This window comes from Gracilinanus agilis, chromosome 1 (assembly GCF_016433145.1).
Source record: "Gracilinanus agilis isolate LMUSP501 chromosome 1, AgileGrace, whole genome shotgun sequence".
Classification (NCBI taxonomy): Eukaryota; Metazoa; Chordata; class Mammalia; order Didelphimorphia; family Didelphidae; genus Gracilinanus; species Gracilinanus agilis.
Window position 1 is genome coordinate 287,016,847 of NC_058130.1, and position 21,378 is coordinate 287,038,224.

At 36.4% G+C, this 21,378-nt stretch overlaps 1 protein-coding gene across 1 annotated transcript; it reads right to left on the reverse strand.

The window, feature by feature from the left end:
* Positions 1-18,698: 18,698 nt before the first annotated feature.
* On the reverse strand, positions 18,699-20,120 carry LOC123231351 (solute carrier family 25 member 46-like). Its single transcript, XM_044657610.1, is given in 2 exon segments — positions 18,699-19,761; positions 19,763-20,120. Coding segments are annotated over 2 exon segments (1,272 nt in total). The 5' UTR covers positions 20,060-20,120; the 3' UTR covers positions 18,699-18,786.
* Positions 20,121-21,378: the final 1,258 nt, after the last annotated feature.

Below are 21,378 nucleotides of genomic sequence, written 5' to 3' on the forward strand. Positions count from 1 at the left end.
CTATACACAGAGAGTCTGCCCGCCTCACTCAGACTTCTGACTAAGAAGCAAAAACCAATATAATAATGGCAAGCAATGCCCAAAAATTAACCACCAGAAAGAACAAAAGAAAAGCACTAACACTCAATAACATTTTACACAGAAAAAATCCAGACCACAGCAGACAGCAGAGGAGGACAAGCAAGTAAACACATCCAAACCTTCCCAAAAAAATGAAAATTGGTCACAAGGTCTTGAAGAGTTCAAATCTGAGATCATGAGAAAGAGGGAAGAGATTTGGCAAGAAAAGTGGGAAATAGCTCAAAAGGAAATTAACAATTTAAAAGACAGAAACTCTCAATTGGAGAAAGATGCCCCAAAACCAAACAAAATGATAAACAAATTGGAGACCCAAATTAAACAGCAGGAAACCATGAAAAATGGGATAGACCAAATTAAAAAGGAAAATCAAAAGATTATAGCAGAAAAACAGTCTCTAAAGACCAAAATTGGGTATGTAGAAGCCAATGATCTTGCAAGACATCAAGAACTAATAAAACAAAATCAAAAGAATGACAAAATAGAAGGAAACATGAAATATCTCACTGAGAGAATGACAGACCAAGAAGACAGGTCTAGAAGAGACATTTTGAGAATCATTGGTCTTCCTAAAAAATCAGAAATTAACAGAAATTTGGACACCATACTACAAGAAATTATCCAAGAAAACTACCCTGATGTTCTTCAACAAGAGGGCAAAATAGACGTTGAAAGGATCAATAGATCACCCTCTACACCAAACCCTCAAAAGACAACCCCCAGGAATTTAATTGCCAAATTCAAGAGTTTCCAAGTTAAGGAAAAAATATTACAAGAAGTCAGAAAGAGACAATTCAGATATCAAGGAATACCAATCAGGATTACACAGGATCTGGCAGCCTCCACACTAAAATACCACAAGGCTTGGAATATGATATTCAGAAAAGCAAGAGAATTGGGTCTACAACCAAGGATCACCTACCCATCAAAACTGACTATATACTTCCAGGGGAAAGTATGGGCATTCAACAAGATAGAAGATTACCAAGTATTTGTAAAGAAGAGACCAAATTGCTCTCCAGAATGGTTGTATCATTTCACAGCTCCATCAACAGTGTATTAATGTTTCAATTTTCCCACATCCTTGCCAGCATTTATCATTTTCCCTTTTTGTCACATTAGCCAATAATACAGATGTGACAAAGTATCTCAGTGTTGTTTTAATTTTCATTTCTCTAATCAATAGTGATTTGGAGGTTTTTTTTTTCATACGACCAGAGGTATTTTTTATTTTTTCATCTAACAATTGCCTGTTCATGTTATTTTATCTTTTTTATCTTTTTTTTTAATTTATCTGTTGAGAAATGACTTGTATTCTTATATGTCAGTTCACTTGTGAATACATCTGGGCCTCAGGGTTTTTTTTTTATTTTAGGGAATTCATTGATATTGTTCAATTTTTTTTTTTGAAATGAAGTTGTCTATTTCCTCTTCTATTAATTTGAGTAATTTAGATTTCTTCAAATATTCCTCTATTTCTCTTAGATTGTCATATTTATTTGCATATAGTTGAGCAAAGTAATTTCTAATTGTTTTAATTTCTACTTCATTGGTTGTGAATTCACTTTATTTTAACATTGATAGTGATAATTTGGTTTTCTTCTTTCTTTTAATCAAATTAACCTCTGGTTTTGTGGATCAACAGGGGCCTTAGGCTGGCAATCAGGCTAGCAGAAGGATAGAGCTGGTTGTTAGGATGGAGTGAGCAAACTCAGTTGGGCTTGTAACTTGTTTATGGAAGTACAAGGATCTACACCCTGGGAACTGATTGCCCAGTGAAACCTCAATGCTTGCCACCAGGCTCCTTTAAGATATCAGGCAGCCAGCCCCTCCCTGCTGAGGAAATAGGTTCCTATTGGTTAATGGTTGGCTGGCAGGAAGTGGATGTAGAACTTCCTGCCCCTCAGCAACAGAGCTTGTTCTAGCCCAAACTGCTCCTGTAAGCTCCTGCTTTCCTTCATTTTGAGGTTTTCCCCTTTTTTATTTGTAAGGATTTTTGTATATGAGTTTGGGTAAGCTAACAGCATTACTTACACCACCATTTTAGTTCCTAGAAGAGGAAGTCCCAAAGAAAGAAAATCTGAATAACAAAAGATTTATCTATTCTCACTAGAAAACCAACATTTTTAGAAAGCAAAATAGACCTCAAAGAGACTAAGAGTTTTTCAAACATCCTAGACCAGTGATAGGCAAACTACGGCCCACAGGCCAGATGTGGCCCCCTGAAATGTTCTATCTGGCTGTGCGATATTATTCCTAATCTGATGAATACAATACAATGAAACTTTGAAAGAGTTGCCTTAGAAACAGACTGACAGATGAGCATTTCCTTTCCTTTGGCCCCCTCTTTAAAAAGTTTCCCCATCACTGGTCTAGATGGTTCAGGATCACACCAGGAAACTCAATAAATAGGTCACAGCAAGCAGCAGGTAAACAGATAAGATGTGTGAAATCAGGGTAGTACAGGGTAGTATCAGCCACCAAGGAAAAGCAGCCAGTCCCTCCAGGTCAAACCAGAGAGAGACCACTCCATTCTTAGTTAACTGTCTGAACCCACTTTGACATTCTAGAATTCTCTCCCTTTTAGTCTCATGCCTCTGCCCTCTGCAAACTTCTCTTCCTTATACCAGAATATACAAAGTTTAACCTTATTGAATCCCTTAAATTTTCTCTTTCTTATTTACCTTTTTAGGCTTCTCTTGGATCTTGTGTTTAGGCATCAAATTCTCTCTTTAAGTCTGGTCTTTTCATCAGGAATACTTGGAAATCTATTTCATTAAATGAACATTTCCCCCCTGAAAGAATAAACTGTTATTCCATATTGGGATTCTGGGTTGTAAATCTAGATCCTTTGCCTTTTGGAATATAATATTCTAAGCCTTCCAGTCCTTTAATGTGATGGCTGCTAAGTCCTGTGTAGTCCTGACTGAAGCTCAGTGGTATCTGAATTGCTTCTTTCTGGCTGCTTAGAGCATTTTCTCCTTGGCTTGGGTCTTGAATTTGTCAATAATATTCCTGGGAGTTGTCATTTGGGGATTAATTTTTGAAGGTGATCTGTGAATTCTTTCAACTTCTATTTTACCCTCTTGTTCAAGAATATCAGGGCAGTTTTCTTTAATAATTTCTTGTATTATGATGTACAGGCTTTTTTTTTAAATCATGGTTTTCAGGTAGTCCAGTAATTCTTAAATTGTCCCACCTGGATCTATTTTCTAGGTCAGTTTCTTTTTCAATGAGATAGTTCACATTTTCTTCTTCTTTTTTTTAATTCTTTTGGTTTTGGTTTGTTGTTTCTTGAAGTCAGTAGCTTATTGTTGCCCAATTCTAATTTTAAAGGAATGATTTTCTTCTGTGAGATTTTTGAACTTCCTTTTCCATTTGGCCATTTTGTTGTTATTTTCTTCTTGCATTGCTTCCTTTTCTCTTCCCCATTTCACTTTGCCTTTCCTAATTTATTTTTTAAATCCTTTTTCTAAGACTAATTCATGTATTTCTTTGAAATTTTGCCTTCGTTTGCTTTGCTTTCACTGTTCCCTTCCATATCTATGCATTGCTCTTCTGTGTCTCCATAAATTTTTTATAGTTATGTAGTACAGTATGATTTTATAGTTATGTATATATAGTTATATAGTTACGTATAGTTTTTTGATGTTTGCTTATTTTCCCAGCCTTTTTCTTAACTTTTTTTTAACATTTATTAATATTCATTTTTAACATGGGTACATGATTCATGCTCCACCTTTCCCCTTCAACCCCCCCCCCCGCACCCCCCCACCTTTGGCCGATGCACATTTCCACTAGTTCTGTCATGTGTCCTTGATCAAGACCAATTTCCAAATTGTTGGTAGTTGCATTGGTGTGGTAGTTTCGAGTCTACACCCTCAATCATGTCCACCCGACCCATGCATTTTTTCTTAACTTTTTATCTTAAAGGTGGATGCTATTTTCAGGGTTGAGAAGGCACTTTCTTAAACTTTAGTTTTTCATTGGTGCTACCCTTAGCTCTATTTATGGGTTTCTGCAAGTTTCAGTTCATCCTAGGTGGTATGATGGCCTGTGGGCCAGGATCTCTGAAAACCACCTCCAACTACTGATTTAATTACTTCTTGGGACTGCTGAAGGCTTGCAGATGTCAGAGATATACTCTACTGAGACTCAGGGGCTAACCCCAGGCATGAGCAGGGGCTTTTGGTCTCACTCTGGGCTATATCAGGCCAGGCATACTGTGGATGCCATATGCTGGGGCTTGTAAGTTTGTCTTGAGCTTTGATAGGGGCTCTTGTCTTTGTTATGGGCTTACACAAGCTTGGTGTGCTATAGACTGCCTTGCACTGAGATTCATTACCTTATTGCTGGCTTGGGGCAAGGACCGTGGTGACTGCCTTGTGTTGGGGCTTAAGGCCTCACTGTAGGTGCAGCCTTGGGTTTGGAACTTAAAGGGGGTAGGCACAGGGTAGTAATGCTATTGGCTTAGGCCAGGAGTCGGCAACGTATGGCTCTTTCTTTTTTTTTTTCTGAGTTTCACATGATTTAATCTGATTAATGAATTTGCAATTACTTTTTTTTAAATTTTAAACATTTATTAATATTCATTTTTAACATGGTTACATGATTCATGCTCCTACTTTCCCCTTCACCCCCCGCATTCCCCCCACCCATGGCCAACACACATTTCCACCGGTTTTATCATGTGTCCTTGATCAAGACCTATTTCCAAATTGTTGGTAGTTGCATTGGTGTGGTAGTTTCGAGTCCACATCCTCAATCATGTCCACCCAACCCATGCATTCAAGCAGCTGTTTTTCTTATATGTTTCCTCTCCTGCAGTTCTTCCTCTGGATGTAGGTAGCGTTCTTTACCATAAATCCCTCAGAATTTTGTCCTGGGTTTTTGTATTGCTACTGGTACAGAGGTCCATTACATTCAATTTTACCATAGTATATCAGTCTCTGTGTACAGAGTTCTTCTGGCTCTGCTCCTTTCGCTCTGCATCAGTTCCTGGAGGTCTTTCCAGTTCACCTGGAACTTCTCTAGTTTGTTATTCCTTTTAGCACAATAGTATTCCATCACCAGCATATACCACAATTTGTTCAGACATTCCCCAATTGAAGGACATACCCTCCTTTTCCAGTTCTTTGCCACTACAAAAAGCTCAGCTATAAATATTTTCGTACAAGTCTGTTTATCTATGATCTCTTTGGTGTACAAACCCAACAATGGTATAGCTGGATCAAAGGGCAGGCAGTCTTTTATAGCCCTTTGAGCATAGTTCCAAATTGCCAGCCAGAATGGCTGGATCAGTTCACAACTCCACCAGCAATGCATTAATGTCCCAATTTTGCCACATCCCCTCCAGCATTCATTACTCTCCCTTTCTTTCATTTTAGCCAATCTGCTAGGTGTGAGGTGATACCTCAGAGTTGTTTTGATTTGCATTTCTCTAATTATAACAGATTTAGAGCACTTTCTCATGTGCTTATTGTTACTTTTGATTTCTTTACCTGAAAATTGCCTATTCATGTCTCTTGCCCATTTATCAATTGGGGAATGGCTTGATTTTTTATACAATTGATTTAACTCCTTGTATATTAGAGTAATTAGACCCCTGTCAGACTTTTTTGTTATAAAGATTTTTTCCCAATTTGTTGTTTCCCTTCTGATTTTGACTACATTGTTTTTGTTTGTACAACAGCTTTTTAGTTTAATATAATCAAAACCATTTAATTTACATTTTGTAATTTTCTCTAACTCTTGCTTGGTTTTAAAATCTTTCCTTTCCCAGAGATCTGACAAGTATAATATTCTGTGTTCAATTAGCTTATTTATAGTTTCCCTCTTTATATTCAAGTCATTCACCCATTCTGAATTTATCTTGGTGTAGGGTGTGAGATGTTGATGTAGACCTAATCTCTCCCATATTCTTTTCCAAATTTCCCAGCAGTTTTTGTCAAATAGTGGATTCATGTCCCAAAAGTTGGGCTCTTTGGGTTTATCATACACTGTCTTGCTGATGTCATTTACCCCAAGTCTATTCCATTGATCCTCCCTTCTGTCTCTTAGCCAGTACCATATTGTTTTGATGACTGCTGCTTTATAGTATAGTTTAATATCTGGTACTGCTAGGCCCCCTTCCTTCACATTTTTTTCATTATTTCCCTTGATATTCTTGATCTTTTGTTATTCCAAATGAAATTTGTTATCATTTTTTCTAATTAAGTAAAGAAGTTTTTTGGTAGTTTGATAAGTATGGCGATAAATACGTAAATTAATATGGGTAGAATTGTCATTTTTATTATGTTAGCTCATCTTACCCATGAGCAACCAATGGCTTTCCAGTTGTTTAGATCCAGTTTTATTTGTTTGGAAAGTGTTTTGTAGTTGTGTTCATATAGTTGCTATGTTTGTTTTGTTAGATTCCTAAGTATTTTATATTGTCTAGGGTAATTTTAAATGGTGTTTCTCTTTCTACCTCTTGCTGCTCTAATGTATTGGAAATGTATAGAAATGCTGATGATTTATGTGCATTTATTTTCTATCCTGCAACTTTGCTAAAGTTGTTGATTATTTCTACAAGCTTCTTAGTTGATTCTCTAGGATTTTTTAAGTATACCATTATATCATCTGCAAAGAGTGATAGCTTAGTCTCCTCATTGCCTATTTTGATTCCTTCAATTTCTTTTTTCTTCTCTAATTGCTACTGCTAGTGTTTCTAGTACTATGTTGAATAATAGAGGTGATAATGGACAACCTTGTTTCACACCTGATCTTATTGGGAAGGCTTCTAATTTATCCCCATTGCATATAATGCTTGTTGATGGTTTTAGGTATGTACTGTTTATTATTTTTAGGAAAGGTCCTTCTATTCCTATACTTTCCAGTGTTTTCAATAGTAATGGGTGCTGTATTTTGTCAAAGGCTTTTTCAGCATCTATGGAGTTAATCATGTGATTTTTGTTTGATAGACTATTGATATGGTCAGTTATGTGGATGGTTTTCCTAATGTTGAACCAACCTTGCATTCCTAGTATAAATACCACCTGATCATGGTGGATGATCTTTTTAATTACTTGCTGGAGTCTCTTTGCTAGTATTCTATTTAAGATTTTTGCATCTATGTTCATTAGGGAGATATACCCGTCTGCACTGGTTCCCCACTCAGGGTTTCAGAGCCTTCATTCCCGCCTGTGTCTGCCTCTGCCCGCGTTTCCACCTGCGCCTGTGCTCCACGTTCACTCTCAGAGTCCGTGTGCGTTCCTCAGGTTTTTGGGGTCCCAAATCTTGCAGCTCTCAGGAACAGGCCTGGAGCTGCCAATGACTTGATGGATGCCCCACACTTGCTCTATTTCTTTTGACCTGGCTTCGGTGCTGCAGGTGAGGTATGTGTGTGTGGGGGGTGGGGGGGAGGCGGGGGTTGTGGTTGCTCAGCCCAGGATTTAGTGAGAGCTGTTTCACCCCTTTATAGCATGGAAATGCCCCGATTCCACCTACCTTCCACACTGCACCCTGTTGTGGGGTCCCTCTGTTTGACTGGGTTTGTTTTTATGCCCCCTTGAGAAGTCCTATATGTTTCGGTCAGGAGAGGTTAAACGCTGCTTTTTACTCTGCTGCCATCTTAACCCAGAACCTCCCGTATGGCTCTTTCTGCAGGAGCCATAAAGTCAATTTTTTTTCAGGTGCTGTTACAGAAGCTCGTACTGTGAGCACTATACTGCTCTCAATCCACTGAGCTACCCAGGTGCCCCCAATGGATTATTTGTGGCATTTATGGCTCTCACGGCCAAAAAGGTTGCAGACCCCTGGCTTAGGCAATGTCTCAAGTTCTCAAAGTTGTCTTGGGCCCAGGTTCAGAACTGGAATAGTAGATGGGGTGTGGGGGTGGGGGTCTTTCTGTTGGCTTGTGCTGGTACTCCTTGGTATTAGCCTCCTGAGGGCTGTGCTCCCCACTCATCCCAGTGAACCAGACCCTTTCTACTTACTTTTAAAGTTGTTCTCTGCATGAAAATTCCTTCACTCTGTCTCCTTGTTAGTTCTTTCACTCCTGTATTTGTTTTGAGGCATTATTTTGAGGTTAGTTGTCCTACCAAGCTGAAAAGATGATGGACTAATTTGTCTGTTATTTAAGGATCAGACTAGCTAAATTTGGGGAGGCTCTATTTCAGATAAGATTTCATTGATATAGGTACTGTATCAATGAAATATTGTGACTTCTCATGCTTTTGGTTGAAAAAAGAATGTCCTGCTTCACATCTCAAATCCTGCCTACCCACTCCAACCATGTGTACATACTGAAGAAATATGGAAAAGCATAAGAATTTAAATTCAAGTTTTTATGCTAATATCAAAGTTCTAAAGTAATATTGTGGTCTCTGATTTTAAAAATTAACTTTTAAGTCACGAATCTGTTAGTCACTCTTAACAATTTACTTTAATAGAGATATAGTAAAAGAGAGAACTGTAGGAAGGAAGTAGAAAGTATTGCCTAGCTAGATACCCTATTATTTTTGTCTGAAGGCATCCAGCTCACCACCTGGTGAGAGCTCTCAAGTCCGGATCTCCATGTGAAGTTGTGGTAGTCTCTTAAGCCAGGAGACCTGGTGGCAATGCAGCCTCCTCCAGGAAAGGAAGGCCTCCCTGGAACCAATCTCTTCAGAAGCCAGGACAGGAAGTCCAGCTATTCACCCAGCAAACTGAAACAGGACCCAGGGAAAGTCTCTTCCTTCAGTACAGCTCACCAAGGCAGAGTGTCCAAAAACAAACTCCAAAGGAGAAGAAGTTCAAAGGAGAAGACCCTTGGACAGAAAATTCAGGACTTTTTATAGTCCTTTTCCCACATCACTTCCTGTCCCTTACCCACTTTATAGGAACCAATTGCAGCCTTTCAATTTGCCTAGCACTGTCCAGGGGCCTCTGGAGTTGTCACCCACTCTAGCAAGTGACTTGTGAACTCTTACTTAGTGGCAAGTAGGGGTACTTTAAGTTCTTGATTTATTTAGCTAAAAACAGACAAGGGGAGAGTTAATCCTATCTTCACAAAAGATACTGGGACATAAGAGAAAATGCTGCCACAACAATAAGAAATGCCAAAACTAAGGTGGAAAAGACCAAGCCAACATTGGTTAACAGAAGGCAGGGAGAAAGGTATGAGATAGAAAAGAGAAAACAAAAGAAGTATAAATGAGTAAAGGGTTAGATAGTAAAGATAAGGGGTTAGAGGAGGACGTTATTTCATATTTAAATAATTTTCCAAATGCCCCCAATGCTTTCTCCCCTGATTTCTGCATTTTGAAATTCTATGCGTCTTTCAAGATACTGCTGAAATAAGACCTTTTTTCACAAAGCCTTTCCAGATCTAATCAACTAAATATATTCTGTGCCTCTTATCAAATCCCATAGTAAGAGTATTGATAGATCTTATATACTTAGGACTTTATATTTTTAATTATTGCTAACTTTGTGATACTCACATATGACTCATTTAAAGAAGGAAATGCATAAGAATTACACAAAATGACCAGACATAGATGGGTTTTGATCTGAATCATTTAAATGAGTACTTGAATTGATGAAATATTGATCCTTGTGAAAATTATAGTATTGAAGGGTATGTTTCCATAAGATTGTAAGTTCCTAGAAAAAATTAAATTTTTTAAAAAATACATCCTGCACATAGTAATCATTTGATAAATATTTGTTGAATATTGAATGGTAGAACAATGAGTTTGATGATGACATAGAATAAAAAGGCAGGCTAACCAAAAGAGCAAAAGAAATAGATAGATAGATAGATAGATAGATAGATAGATAGATAGATAGATAGATAGATAGATAGATAGATAGATAGATAGTATGGGGGAAAGGAAGTACATTTTCTAGTTTAGAAGTATTAAGATCAAAAGTTACATTTTAAAAGTAAGCTATAAACACAAAATTTTCAAAGAAAAACAAAATTAGTTTCTATCACCACTACTAGGAATAATAAAAGTAATATAAAATTTCCATTTACTTGCTCTGCTGCAGAGCTCATGATTACTGCATTTTAAAGAGCCAAATGGAATATTGTGGAAATGGAAATTTTAATTGTCAGCCAGAAGAGAAAGTTTAGAGTGGTGGCTTTAGAGAAGCTAAAGAGTTTGTCATGGGTTGAGAGAAGTTGGAGAGGAAAGAGAAAAAGAAGATAGAAAGATCTTCTTTCTTCATGAAGCTATTTTAACCTTTATCTTTCAAAAAAGGATGAAAAGAATCCTTAAAAATAAACTATTCAGTATTTTGAGTTAACTGAATGATGGAACTATCATTTTAGAAGAATGTAGAAGTTGCCTATGTTTAGAATGATCATCCTCACAGTGAGATATTTTTACATCTTTATATTATAATTATTGATCATATTATTAAAATTGTATAGCCAGTAACTAATATTTATTTAATCTTAAATGAAGAGGTTATCAATATGAGATATTATCTAGTATTTGTGGGGAAATTTCTTCTAGTTATTGTACAAATAATGTTTGATGAACTGGAGTGGGGTTTTAAGATGAGCTGATTGGAAGGTCATATTAAAATTTTATTTGTTAATGAATAAGTACACAAACATTCCCATAGATTATTCTAGAATTCAGGTTAAGATTGAATATAGGAACAAGCATAAGAGTGTCCAACAAATTAGACTGATTACCTTTATAAAGTTGTTAGAGGCTACAGGTTAGAGCTACAGTGGATAGAGCACTAGGCTGAAAGTCAGGAAGATATGAGTTCCTATCCATCCTTGGCCACTAGCAGTTAAACCCTAAATAAATCACTTAGCTTCTGTTTGCCTCAGTTTCCTCAACCTGGGGATAATAATAGTATCTACTTCACAAGGTTGTTATAAGGAGCAAATAAGATAATATTTGAAAAAGTGCTTAGCACAGCATTTTGTACATAGCAGGTGCTATATAAATGTTTATTCTCTTCCTTGTGTTTGAAATTTATAGAATGGAAAATTTGAGGTTGTAAATATTTTTTCTCTTTCCTCTGGGTAAAGAATTATATGTATGTACACATATATATACACACATTTCTTGATATCTCTGCTGCTGGTTAATAACAATAACTTGTCTTATATATTTAGTAATGTCCATAATTATTTTATTTTTAATATTTTAATTAATATTTTAAATTATTTTTAATATTTTTAACTCCAACTTTCTCGTTTTTCAAATGAAAAATTGTGGTCCGGTCTCATGAAGTAACACAATCACAAATAAGGATTAAAGTTGGGATATTTGAAGATAATATATAATTATTATCTCTGCTTTATAAATGGAAAAAGTTGGAAAGTGGAAAACAGAAGGGTTAAGTGTCTTAACCCTACACCGCCTTAGACAGCTAATAAACAGAGCCAAGGATTCAAATTTATCTAATTCCACTACAATTTTCCCTCTACTAGGCTTCTTCTCAATATAGACATATATTACATGTTTGATACATATAAAAAGGTGATATTTTCAAAAGAAATGATACTATTATTATCTTTAGTCTCAAAAGGCCTTTTGGCATCCCTGTTTTGTTTATTTGTTTTTGTTTTCATCAGAACGGTAATTGTGAGTTGCCTTAGATATAATGTTAACAAGTATAGCCTTTTAATATGTCTATGGAAGTTAGAGTGGGTGAATGAGGAAAAAAGGGTAGCTACTATAATCTGAATATTGCCATCAGCCCTTTGAAATGGAAAATAATGGAACAAAGCTGATCTGGCACAACAAAGAATATAAAGGAATACAACACATCAAAGATAGAAAGGATTTTGATTATTCATGCAATGAGACAGCCTCTGGAAGCAAAATTTTCAGATTTTAGGCAATCTTGGCTTTACCATGCCTGCTTAGAGATAGAAACTGGTATCATTGTTTTAGGGAACTCCATGGCAACTTCTCTGCAACTTGAGAGTTGCATAAAACACTGAGAGGTCTTGCCCAAGATCACCCAGACATATTCTTTTTGAGATAGCAAAGAACTGGAATCTGAAATTATGCCTCCTTTGAGAGAATTAGGGAATTGTACAAGTTATAGTATAGAAACATATATATGATAAAATACTATTTCACTCTATTAAATGATGAAGGGAATGGTTTCAGAGGATACTGGGAAGATTTACATGAACTGATACAGAATAATATGAACAGAGCCAGGAGAACAATTTATAAAATTGCAATATTGTTAAGACAAACAACTTGAAATTTAGGAACTGATTAGCATAACCACTGATCACAATTCAAAGCAAAATGATGAGTCATGTATCCACCTCAAGGTGACTTTGTTCAGAATGAAACCTGTAGGTATGTATACAACATGCACACAAATTTAAATACATATATGGTATAAATATATATATATATATATTATTGCACAGAAGAGAAATCAGAGACTCTATAAAGAAAAAATGAAAGATAACCTTTTCTTCTAAGTGTTAATAGAGAATAAGTATGAGTCTAGAGGAAAGTGATTTAGAATAACCATTGTAGAGATTCTGTAGAAAGAAGCATTATATACTGGTGAGTAACCTGTTGACATATGACAGTTTTTGTGAACCCATAGTCACGCCTTTCATCATTAGCTCATTGTGGTTGGGGATTTGGAGCAGAAAAGGGAAAGGGTTAGGTTTCCCCAGAGCTAAGAATTATTAGATGAGAACTCCCTAATCAATGCAGGTCAGTATTACTGCTACAGCTTATAATGTTAGAATTGCCTAAAGCAGCTCCAGATGCATAGCCTCTATATATAAGACTTGGGCCCAAATTTCCCTTGATATGAGATCAGTTCTCTTTCCATTACAATATATTGTCTTCCTTAAAGAAAACTACAAAATAGCCTCCATTTCTTTGCTCTCTCCTTTTATTGTGACAGTGGCAGAGTTATGAAAAAGGGCACAGAAGATACTGAAAAAGCAGTTTTTAGAAAACCTTAAAACACTAACTTTGCTATTGGTACTCTTCTAAATGTGGGATACCAGTTAAGTCCTAATTAGTGAGATAATGAAATCTGCTGAAGTGGCAGCATTATTTAAATCTGAATTTCATATTTCTATTGGCTTAGGACCAAGTACCACATATTTCATTTAATTATAGTTTTTAATACTGCAAATTTGAGTGAATACAATGAGTTTATGTGAATTCATTATTCATACTAACTGGCATCTAACTGTACTACTTATTCAGTGATCATCATCTACATATATGGCTGGAGGATCTGAATTATATCAGTATTGAAATTCTTGCTGTAAATGAAACCAGAAAAAAGGAAGTTACATTTTAAAGGAAAAATGACCTGTAGATTCTCCTTCAAGGGACAAATAAAAGAGTTGATTTTATCATGTACCCCAAACCAACAATCATTCCAAATTTAGGGTTCCTAAGCATGTTGGGTACTATGATGGTAGGACAAAAAAGCTTAGCTCATCCAAACCTACCACACACACAAAAAGAAAATAAATTTCCTCAAAACAAAGGAAAACAAGAGGAACATGTCTCACTGGGGAAATAAGAGAGAGTAGCCCAGGAAGTATAGCATCTGTGGGAACCAGCAGAACATAGGCCAGCCCAACATGCTGCTAGGTGGGCATAGCCAATGAAGTGGTAGAGTGGGAAGAAACCCAACCTGAGCCACTTAACATGGGAGCTACTTGGCATGGGTAACAAAGGCAAATTATATGGGGGAACAGTGCACTTCCATATGGCCTGAAATAATGAAGCAACAGAGTGGGGAACCAGCTCAGCACAAACCACTTGGCAGGAGTAGAAAAACAGCAGAGAGGGAAACAGCCTAGCTCACAAGAAAACAGGGGATTGAGACTGCCTCAAGAGAATACTACCTTGCAAGCCTGCAACAGTGTTCCTTTTACCCCAGGAGCAAAGAAGAATCTCAATTGATAGATGAAGTAAAGGAAAAAATAACTAGAAAAAAGAGGTAAAAGAAAACACCTGACATTAGAAAGTTACTTTAGTGACAGGTGTTATAAGGAAAAGTGCATATGAGCAGGAGCTGCTGAAAAGGCAGCAGCAGGAAGGTTCTGAAATTCTGAAGAAGTGACAGGATTATGTTCTTCTAACAGACAGTTTTAGCTGGAGGTTGAGTTTTGTCTAGTCTCCTGGGATGGATCTGGTGAGCTGGCTATTCTCTCTCCTGTGGCTTTCCTTCTGATCCATTTTGCCAACAACATATTCCTGTGTTTATCCTGTTCCTGCTTAACTTCCAACCTTATCACCTCTATCACCAAAGGGTGGATTTGGGTTAGTGGAGTGTATTTATTGTAGGGCCTGGTACTTTAGGCAGAGAGGTAAATGACAGTGTAGCCACCATTTCTCTGAAGGTAACAACTAGATTATTGGGGAGGGTTAGCTATATACTTTATCTAAGATTATCCTAATTCCCTTCCCTACCTTCCCTTATCTTAAATAAACCCCTGTTTGGACTGCATTTGATATCTTGTCAGATTTATCCTGTTGGCCTTCCCAAATCCTGTGAATCTTCTGACACTTGTCCTGAACAATCATTCCTTGACCTACTAACATCTCATTACCACCCTTGTATATTCCAGTTACTTAATTCATAGGGAAGATCAAAATATGAACTCAGAAGAAAACAATGCCAAAAAGGAAACATGTAAAGCCTCCAAGAAAAGTGTAAAAGGATGTCATGCTCCAAGAGAACCCCTAGAAGAACTTAAAAAGAAGTTAAAAAATTAAATAAGAAAATTGACAGAAAAATCTCAACAACTGGGGATGGGAGTGGGAAATGTGCCAAAGAAATCAAATCCCTAAAAACTAGAACAGAACAAAAGGGAATGGAAGACAACAATTCCCTAAGAAATAAAATGGTCTAAATGGAAACGAGGGCATGAAAAAAACCACTAAAGAAAAGAACTTTTTAAAGAGTAAGATTAGCCAGATGGGAAGGGAAACACAAAAACTCAAGGACAAAATAACATCCAAAAAATTAGAATTGGGCAAATAAATGAAAAGAATGAAAAAAATAGAAGAAAATCTAACATACTTCTCTGGAAAAACAACTGACCTAGAAATCCTTGAACAAGAGGGAAAAACAAAAATTTAGAGAATTCACTGACCATCTCCTAAATATTACCCCAAAATAAAATACCCTAGGACTATTACACCCAAATTCTGGAACTCCCAGGCTAAGGAGAAAGTACTTCAAGCATTTAGAAGGCAATAATTCAAATGTTGTGGAATCACAGTCAGAATTACACAGGACCAAACAGCTTGTACATTAAAGGATGAGAAGGCATAGAATATGACATTCCAAAGGGCCAGGACTACAACCAAGAGTTACATATCCAGCAAAATTGATTATAATTCTCCAGGGGGGAAAAGTCGATATTTAACAAATAGAAAACCTCCATACTTTCCTGACCCCAAAACCAGAGTTAAAAAGAAAACTCTATGGGCAAATTCAACATAAAAGTGAAACATAAAGAGGTAATGTGAAAACGTAAGGGTTTCAACAAGGTTGAATTGATACCACATTCATACAAAATATCTATGATGTTTGAGATACTTAAGGTACTTAAATTACTCAAAGTACTTACAATACTTAAGAAGATACCTAAGAACTTTATCTCTACTAGGGCAATGAAAAGGAGTATACATAGAAAGGAGAGAAGTAAGCTAAATAGTGTTGTTAGAGGTTCTAACCCTTTTAGATACATTATATAGTGTGGTATCACTATAAGTTGACTTCTTTAATGAAGGCTGAGTTCTGTGGCTGTTAACTCAAGATGGCTTCTGGTTAGCAGTCATTAGAATTCCAACTCAAGCAGGAGTATAATAAATCTGTTTATTATAAAAAAAAGTTTACTAAGGGAAGGGATAGAAAAAGGGAATAAATAAGAAAGAGATATATAAATTCCTAAGCTTATAATCTATCTTATCTCCAAATTTCCTTATCTGCAAGGATATTCTTCAGCCTCCAATAAAAGTTGGAGCTACACTATTCTACCTATCTACCTTAATTTACCAAAAAATCCTATCTTATCTTACCCTACACTAAGAATTAACTTTACCACAAAAAGAGAGTAAGATGAGTTTCTCTCCTCAGCTGTCCAGTTGGAACAACAGCTCAAGATTTTTACAGCCTCCTCCAACTCACCACAAACCAGCTGTGCTGGCCAGATTTTTCCACCAGCAATCTTCTTTGATGGTTTGGTTCGCTAGATAAAATCTTGTTGAGGTAGAAAAACTGAGAAATTCCCAGTTTTAGATGAGCTACTCTTGGAAACCTCCTGTCATGACAGGATTCAAAACCCAAGTGCAAAGACCATTGGTTAAATGATTCCCAAGGCATTCTGGGAAAGAAAATTCTCTCCCATCATGTATCTCTAAGGTTCCATTCAGATGTTAAAGAAACCCAACATACTCTCTTTCCTAATGCATCTTATGCATTATACCACTTAATTAATTCCTAATTACCAAATATCTTAAGATGGGCTGATATAAAAAAAAATCAAAAGACCTGTGAAAGTGAAACCTCCTACCCACTTTTATGATTATAATAGTATTAACCTTTATGATTATTTTTTTTTTGCAGATTGAAACATACTTTTTTACTTTATTTCTTCTTCATTTTGGTGAGGGGCAGGGTATGTTTTCTTTTGTAACATAGCTAATATGGAAATATTTTGCAGGACTGCACATGTATAATCTATATCAAATATCTTGCCTTCACAAAGATGGCAATTGGAGGGGCAAGAGAATATGGAACTCAAAAACAAACATTAAAATTTTTTTACATGCAATTGAGAAAACAATTAAAAAATTGAACGTTAAACAAAAAAGATAGCAACTCAACAATCAGAGAAGCAAGTAGACCAAAAATACAAAAAAGGTTAACCAAAGAAATCAGCATTTGAGTAGTTCTTAATTTTATTCTTTCCCTCCTTGAATATGGCATGTAAAATGGAAACTGTTTATGCTTTAGCAATTTTACTTTTTTTAAAAAACCACATTTTACATGGACAACTTAGAAGAGAGTAGAGTCCTGATTTATAAACACTTAGGCCATTTAGATACCATTATTTTCTTATTACAACACTTCTGTGTTCTAAGTGTTTCCATTAAACTTTCAGAGAATTTCACTACAAAAGTCAAAATAATAATGCTAAGTAACCATTCCCCTGTCATTTAACATGTACAAGAAAATTTCATTTTTCTTGTATTCATGAATTAATGAATTTCAAGATGTTAAATGCTCCCAGTTAATTTATGGATTATTAATGAGAAATAAATTATAGTGTCCTTAATGAATGCTATGTTAAATACACATTAATTTACTTTGCAAAGAACCTATTCACCAAAGCTAATTCAGAAGGCAGAATTTTTCTCTTCCTTAAAACTGAATCCTTTAAGGTTTTTTCCCTCATTTGTTTAAATTGTGTTCTTCCAAGAAACTGATTAAGAAAAAAGAAAACCACCCATGACCAAAATCCCTTTCAGGGTTATAGTGTGTTTTCTCAGTGCTCATCCAAAGAACAAATTAAATAAAAAACAATAGAAGTAGCCTTGTTTTGCTCCTTATGCACTTGTAATTTAGAAAGTTTTAAGCAAAGTCTCAAAAACTAAATTTTTAAAAGGAAATTAATTGAATATCACTACAAGAAGGAAAAAAGAGCAACAAATATTACATTAATTTTGGTTTTATCTACTGGAGGTCAAGGAAATCGAAACCAAATATTTTGAGACTTTTTTCAAAACACAATTTATAAAAGTAGATATTAGTAATAATCAGTTCTCATGATAATTCTACATCTTATATACTTTTAAGTGTGGTTAATGTTTGAAAAGTGGTTTCAAAAATAGTATCCTGATGGTCCATATATACAAGTAAATCATACCTGCATTAAATTGCTGGCAAAACTAGAATTAATGATAATGGTGAATCACTACTGTGGATGTGGAAAACCAATCAATTTATTCTGCCTCATTATTACCAAATAATTGAGTCTACATTCTATATGTTTCATCATTGGTGAGATACAAGTAGAAAGTATACCATTAGTTTCATTTTAGGCTAATCTTGCAGTAGAGTCAATTAGGAAGTATATAAAATGAATATGGAGGATGATATGGAGAAAAATTTTAGAAATAGCAACTTGTCTGTATCCCACTAATTATTATTTTATAACTATACTTTGACAACACATTTAAAAAATACAAAGTCTCAAGCTCCTGCTCATAGTTTGCAAGGTATATCTTGGCTGTTTCATGGTTGTCTACATGTAATTGCTATCATTAAGATACAAATCAACTGACCTGTAACTCAATGGATATCTTAGAGATACCATTCTAATATCAATATAGATGTTTAAACAGATAATAAATATTGAGGCAAGATAAATTTTTATGCCCAAACACCTTTTCATATGTCAAGAAAAATATTTGCTTCTGTTCAGAGTATTATTTTTCAATCCAGCATATAAGAGCTCAGCAACCCCATATTAATCTTATGAGTACTATTTTGTTATGATTTGGAAATTTAGAGTATTTTTGATCCCTAAAATAAAGCAGCTATGTTTTATAATAAAAATTGTCACCATGAACTCTTTTTTTCACCAATTTCGTTTTCCTAACCATTTTTTATGATATTCATTTTTTCTTCATAATTTCATAGTAGTTGAGTCCAGATTATGTTTCCTTGACTAATGAGTGATGGATCTCTGTTTTAAACATTACTTTGAAGCAGTGTAGAGTAAATAATTTTGGTAATCTGAAGAACAGCTGCATGCAGTGTATACTGTACTATGATAGCGCCAAACCCTTTATAAAAACCAAGCATTCCTTCTTCTTGCTTTATAGTATTGATACAGTCTCTCATTCCCTCATACTGAGTATTGATTGGAAGCACTTCATAGCCAAGGTCTGTATTGTCAATTATTGTACGTGTTCCTTGAATATGAAGACGGTGCAAAACTGTTTCCAGTGGGTAAAGCATAACATCAGAGCAGAGGCTGGCAGTAAAGTTTGCAATCAGTTCAGGAAAATAAGCATCCAATATACTCTGCACAGGACTGGTACTTTCAGATGGATGATTATGAGTATTCTTCCTTTTCAGAACCAGTAGAACAAACTTCTGGATGATAGAACTTATGATATAATGAAGAACTCCATGCAAAACAGTGGGAAAGGTCAAAGCAAGAAGTGGGAGCAAACGCTTGCTATGAGGCACTCCCAAGCCTATTACTCTGCCAATTCCTTCTTTTACACATTCCAAAATTCCAGCATTGTCCCGAATTATCTCACTCTGAACAGTTTCGATCAGGCTCGCTGAATAAAAAGGCATTGCCACCACATAAGTTAGGGCTTTAAGTAGAAGGTGTTCTCCCACTTGTTTAGGACTCCATTTGTGAGAAAGTTCTCTTGGCAAAGGTGTGAATTCACTGATGATTCCTTCAGCTCCAAGTGTGACCCCCTGAACAATAAATGTGCTTCCCATTCCTTTCCAAAGGGCTCTTGGACCCTGGGTTTTGTTGAAGCTGTACATAATATTGATGACTGTAAATGGAGTGAGGTGATAATGTCGAGCTTGATAATTAACCTGACATTGTCGACGAAGAACAATGCAAGGATGGGCCAACACATTTTCTGTAAACAGACTTGCAAGTCCAATACCAAATCCAGCAAATCTATTTAACTGTTCTCTTTTTTTAAGAATAGGCACTACTAGCCCCGGGCCCGCTGCTGCAGCCACCAGGATAGGGCTCCTCGCAGGACCCCCTGACCGGGGTGGAGGCTGCTCCAGGGCCATAAAGTGGGATCTTCTCCCCCCAGTGCAGGTTGCGGCTGCCAGGGATGTCGGGCGGAGTGGTCACCCAGTGGCTCAGGTCAGAGGAGCTGAAGGACTTTGCGGAGAAACTGTTGCCCCCAGGAACCTCCCGGCTGCTGCTTCCACCCCTATAGCCCAAGCCATCGAAACCGTCTGGACGCCGCGGATGCATCGAGTTCAACGAGGAAGGATTAAGGTGCCAGATGGCACCTCAACCATCTGCGGAGGCCCAACAACGGTGACCACCCCTGCTTTCTCCTCCGCGTCGAGATTTTGACAACGGGAAGTTGTTATAATTATTTTTATACAATCATCAGTTTTTAGTTAATAATAAATAATTTAGTTAGTTTTATGAATTAACTAAGAAAAATATAGTTTAGGGTGATATTAAATCTTTCTGACAGGCACTTTGACCTTAAACCTGTAACTTAAAAGTTCCTACCAAGCACCACACCTTTATGCATTTGTACATAAGGCAGTCAGTCAGGAGATGGAAGGCTGCTTTTGGGTGCTTAACATAAGGCATTCATTCAAGAGTATAGGATGCCCTATATACCTAGTATCGTAGATTCTAGGTGCAATGGCTTAGGTCAGATATTTTTAGGCACCATCTTTAGGTCAAAATAGAGGAGGCGACTAACTCCTGACAGGGATGAGAATTGCCAGCAAAAATCAGACCCTGTCCCGTTATTGTAGAGGCCTCGTAAAGGTCAGTCCTAAGAATAGATATTAGTTACCACCTATAGTGAGTATTTCTGTACTTTCCAGCTTATTCAGCACTTGTATCATTAAGATCTACCCATGTGGGAGATTTATGTTCATTCTATTTTTTTTTTTAAACCCTTGTACTTTCGGTATATTGTCTCATAGGTGGAAGAGTGGTAAGGGTGGGCAATGGGGGTCAAGTGACCTGCCCAGGGTCACACAGCTGGGAAGTGGCTGAGGCCGGGTTTGAACCTAGGACCTCCTGTCTCTAGGCCTGACTCTCACTCCACTGAGCTACCCAGCTGCCCCTGTTCATTCTATTTTAATTTTAACTGTATTTTTTTTCTTTAATCTGACACTGTATCATCAGATTTCTGTGCATAAAAAAGGCCATTTCATAAGGTTCAGTGTCTCTGGTCTTGACCAGGGTCTGGCTTTATTGTGAGATTGGCTCTCTCTCAATAAACCTATTTCTTTTTGGCTTGGAGACTTTATTTCTCTTATTGGTATTTCTACTAACAGAATTTTCCCAACAGACCAGAAAGAGGAAGTAGGAAAATGGAGAGATAGAAAGGGGTAAACTATCTCTTATGAAGATATAGTTTATGCATATGCATAAGAGTCAGTAGAGTGGAGGAGAAAATAAGGGAGGACCACAGGTAATGCTTGAACTTTACTCTTATTGAATTAGCTCACAGTGAGAATGATACCCACATTCAATCAGCTAGGAAAACCTGTTTTACCCTAAAGGGAAATAGGAGAGAAGGGGGAATAAGAGAAGAGGCA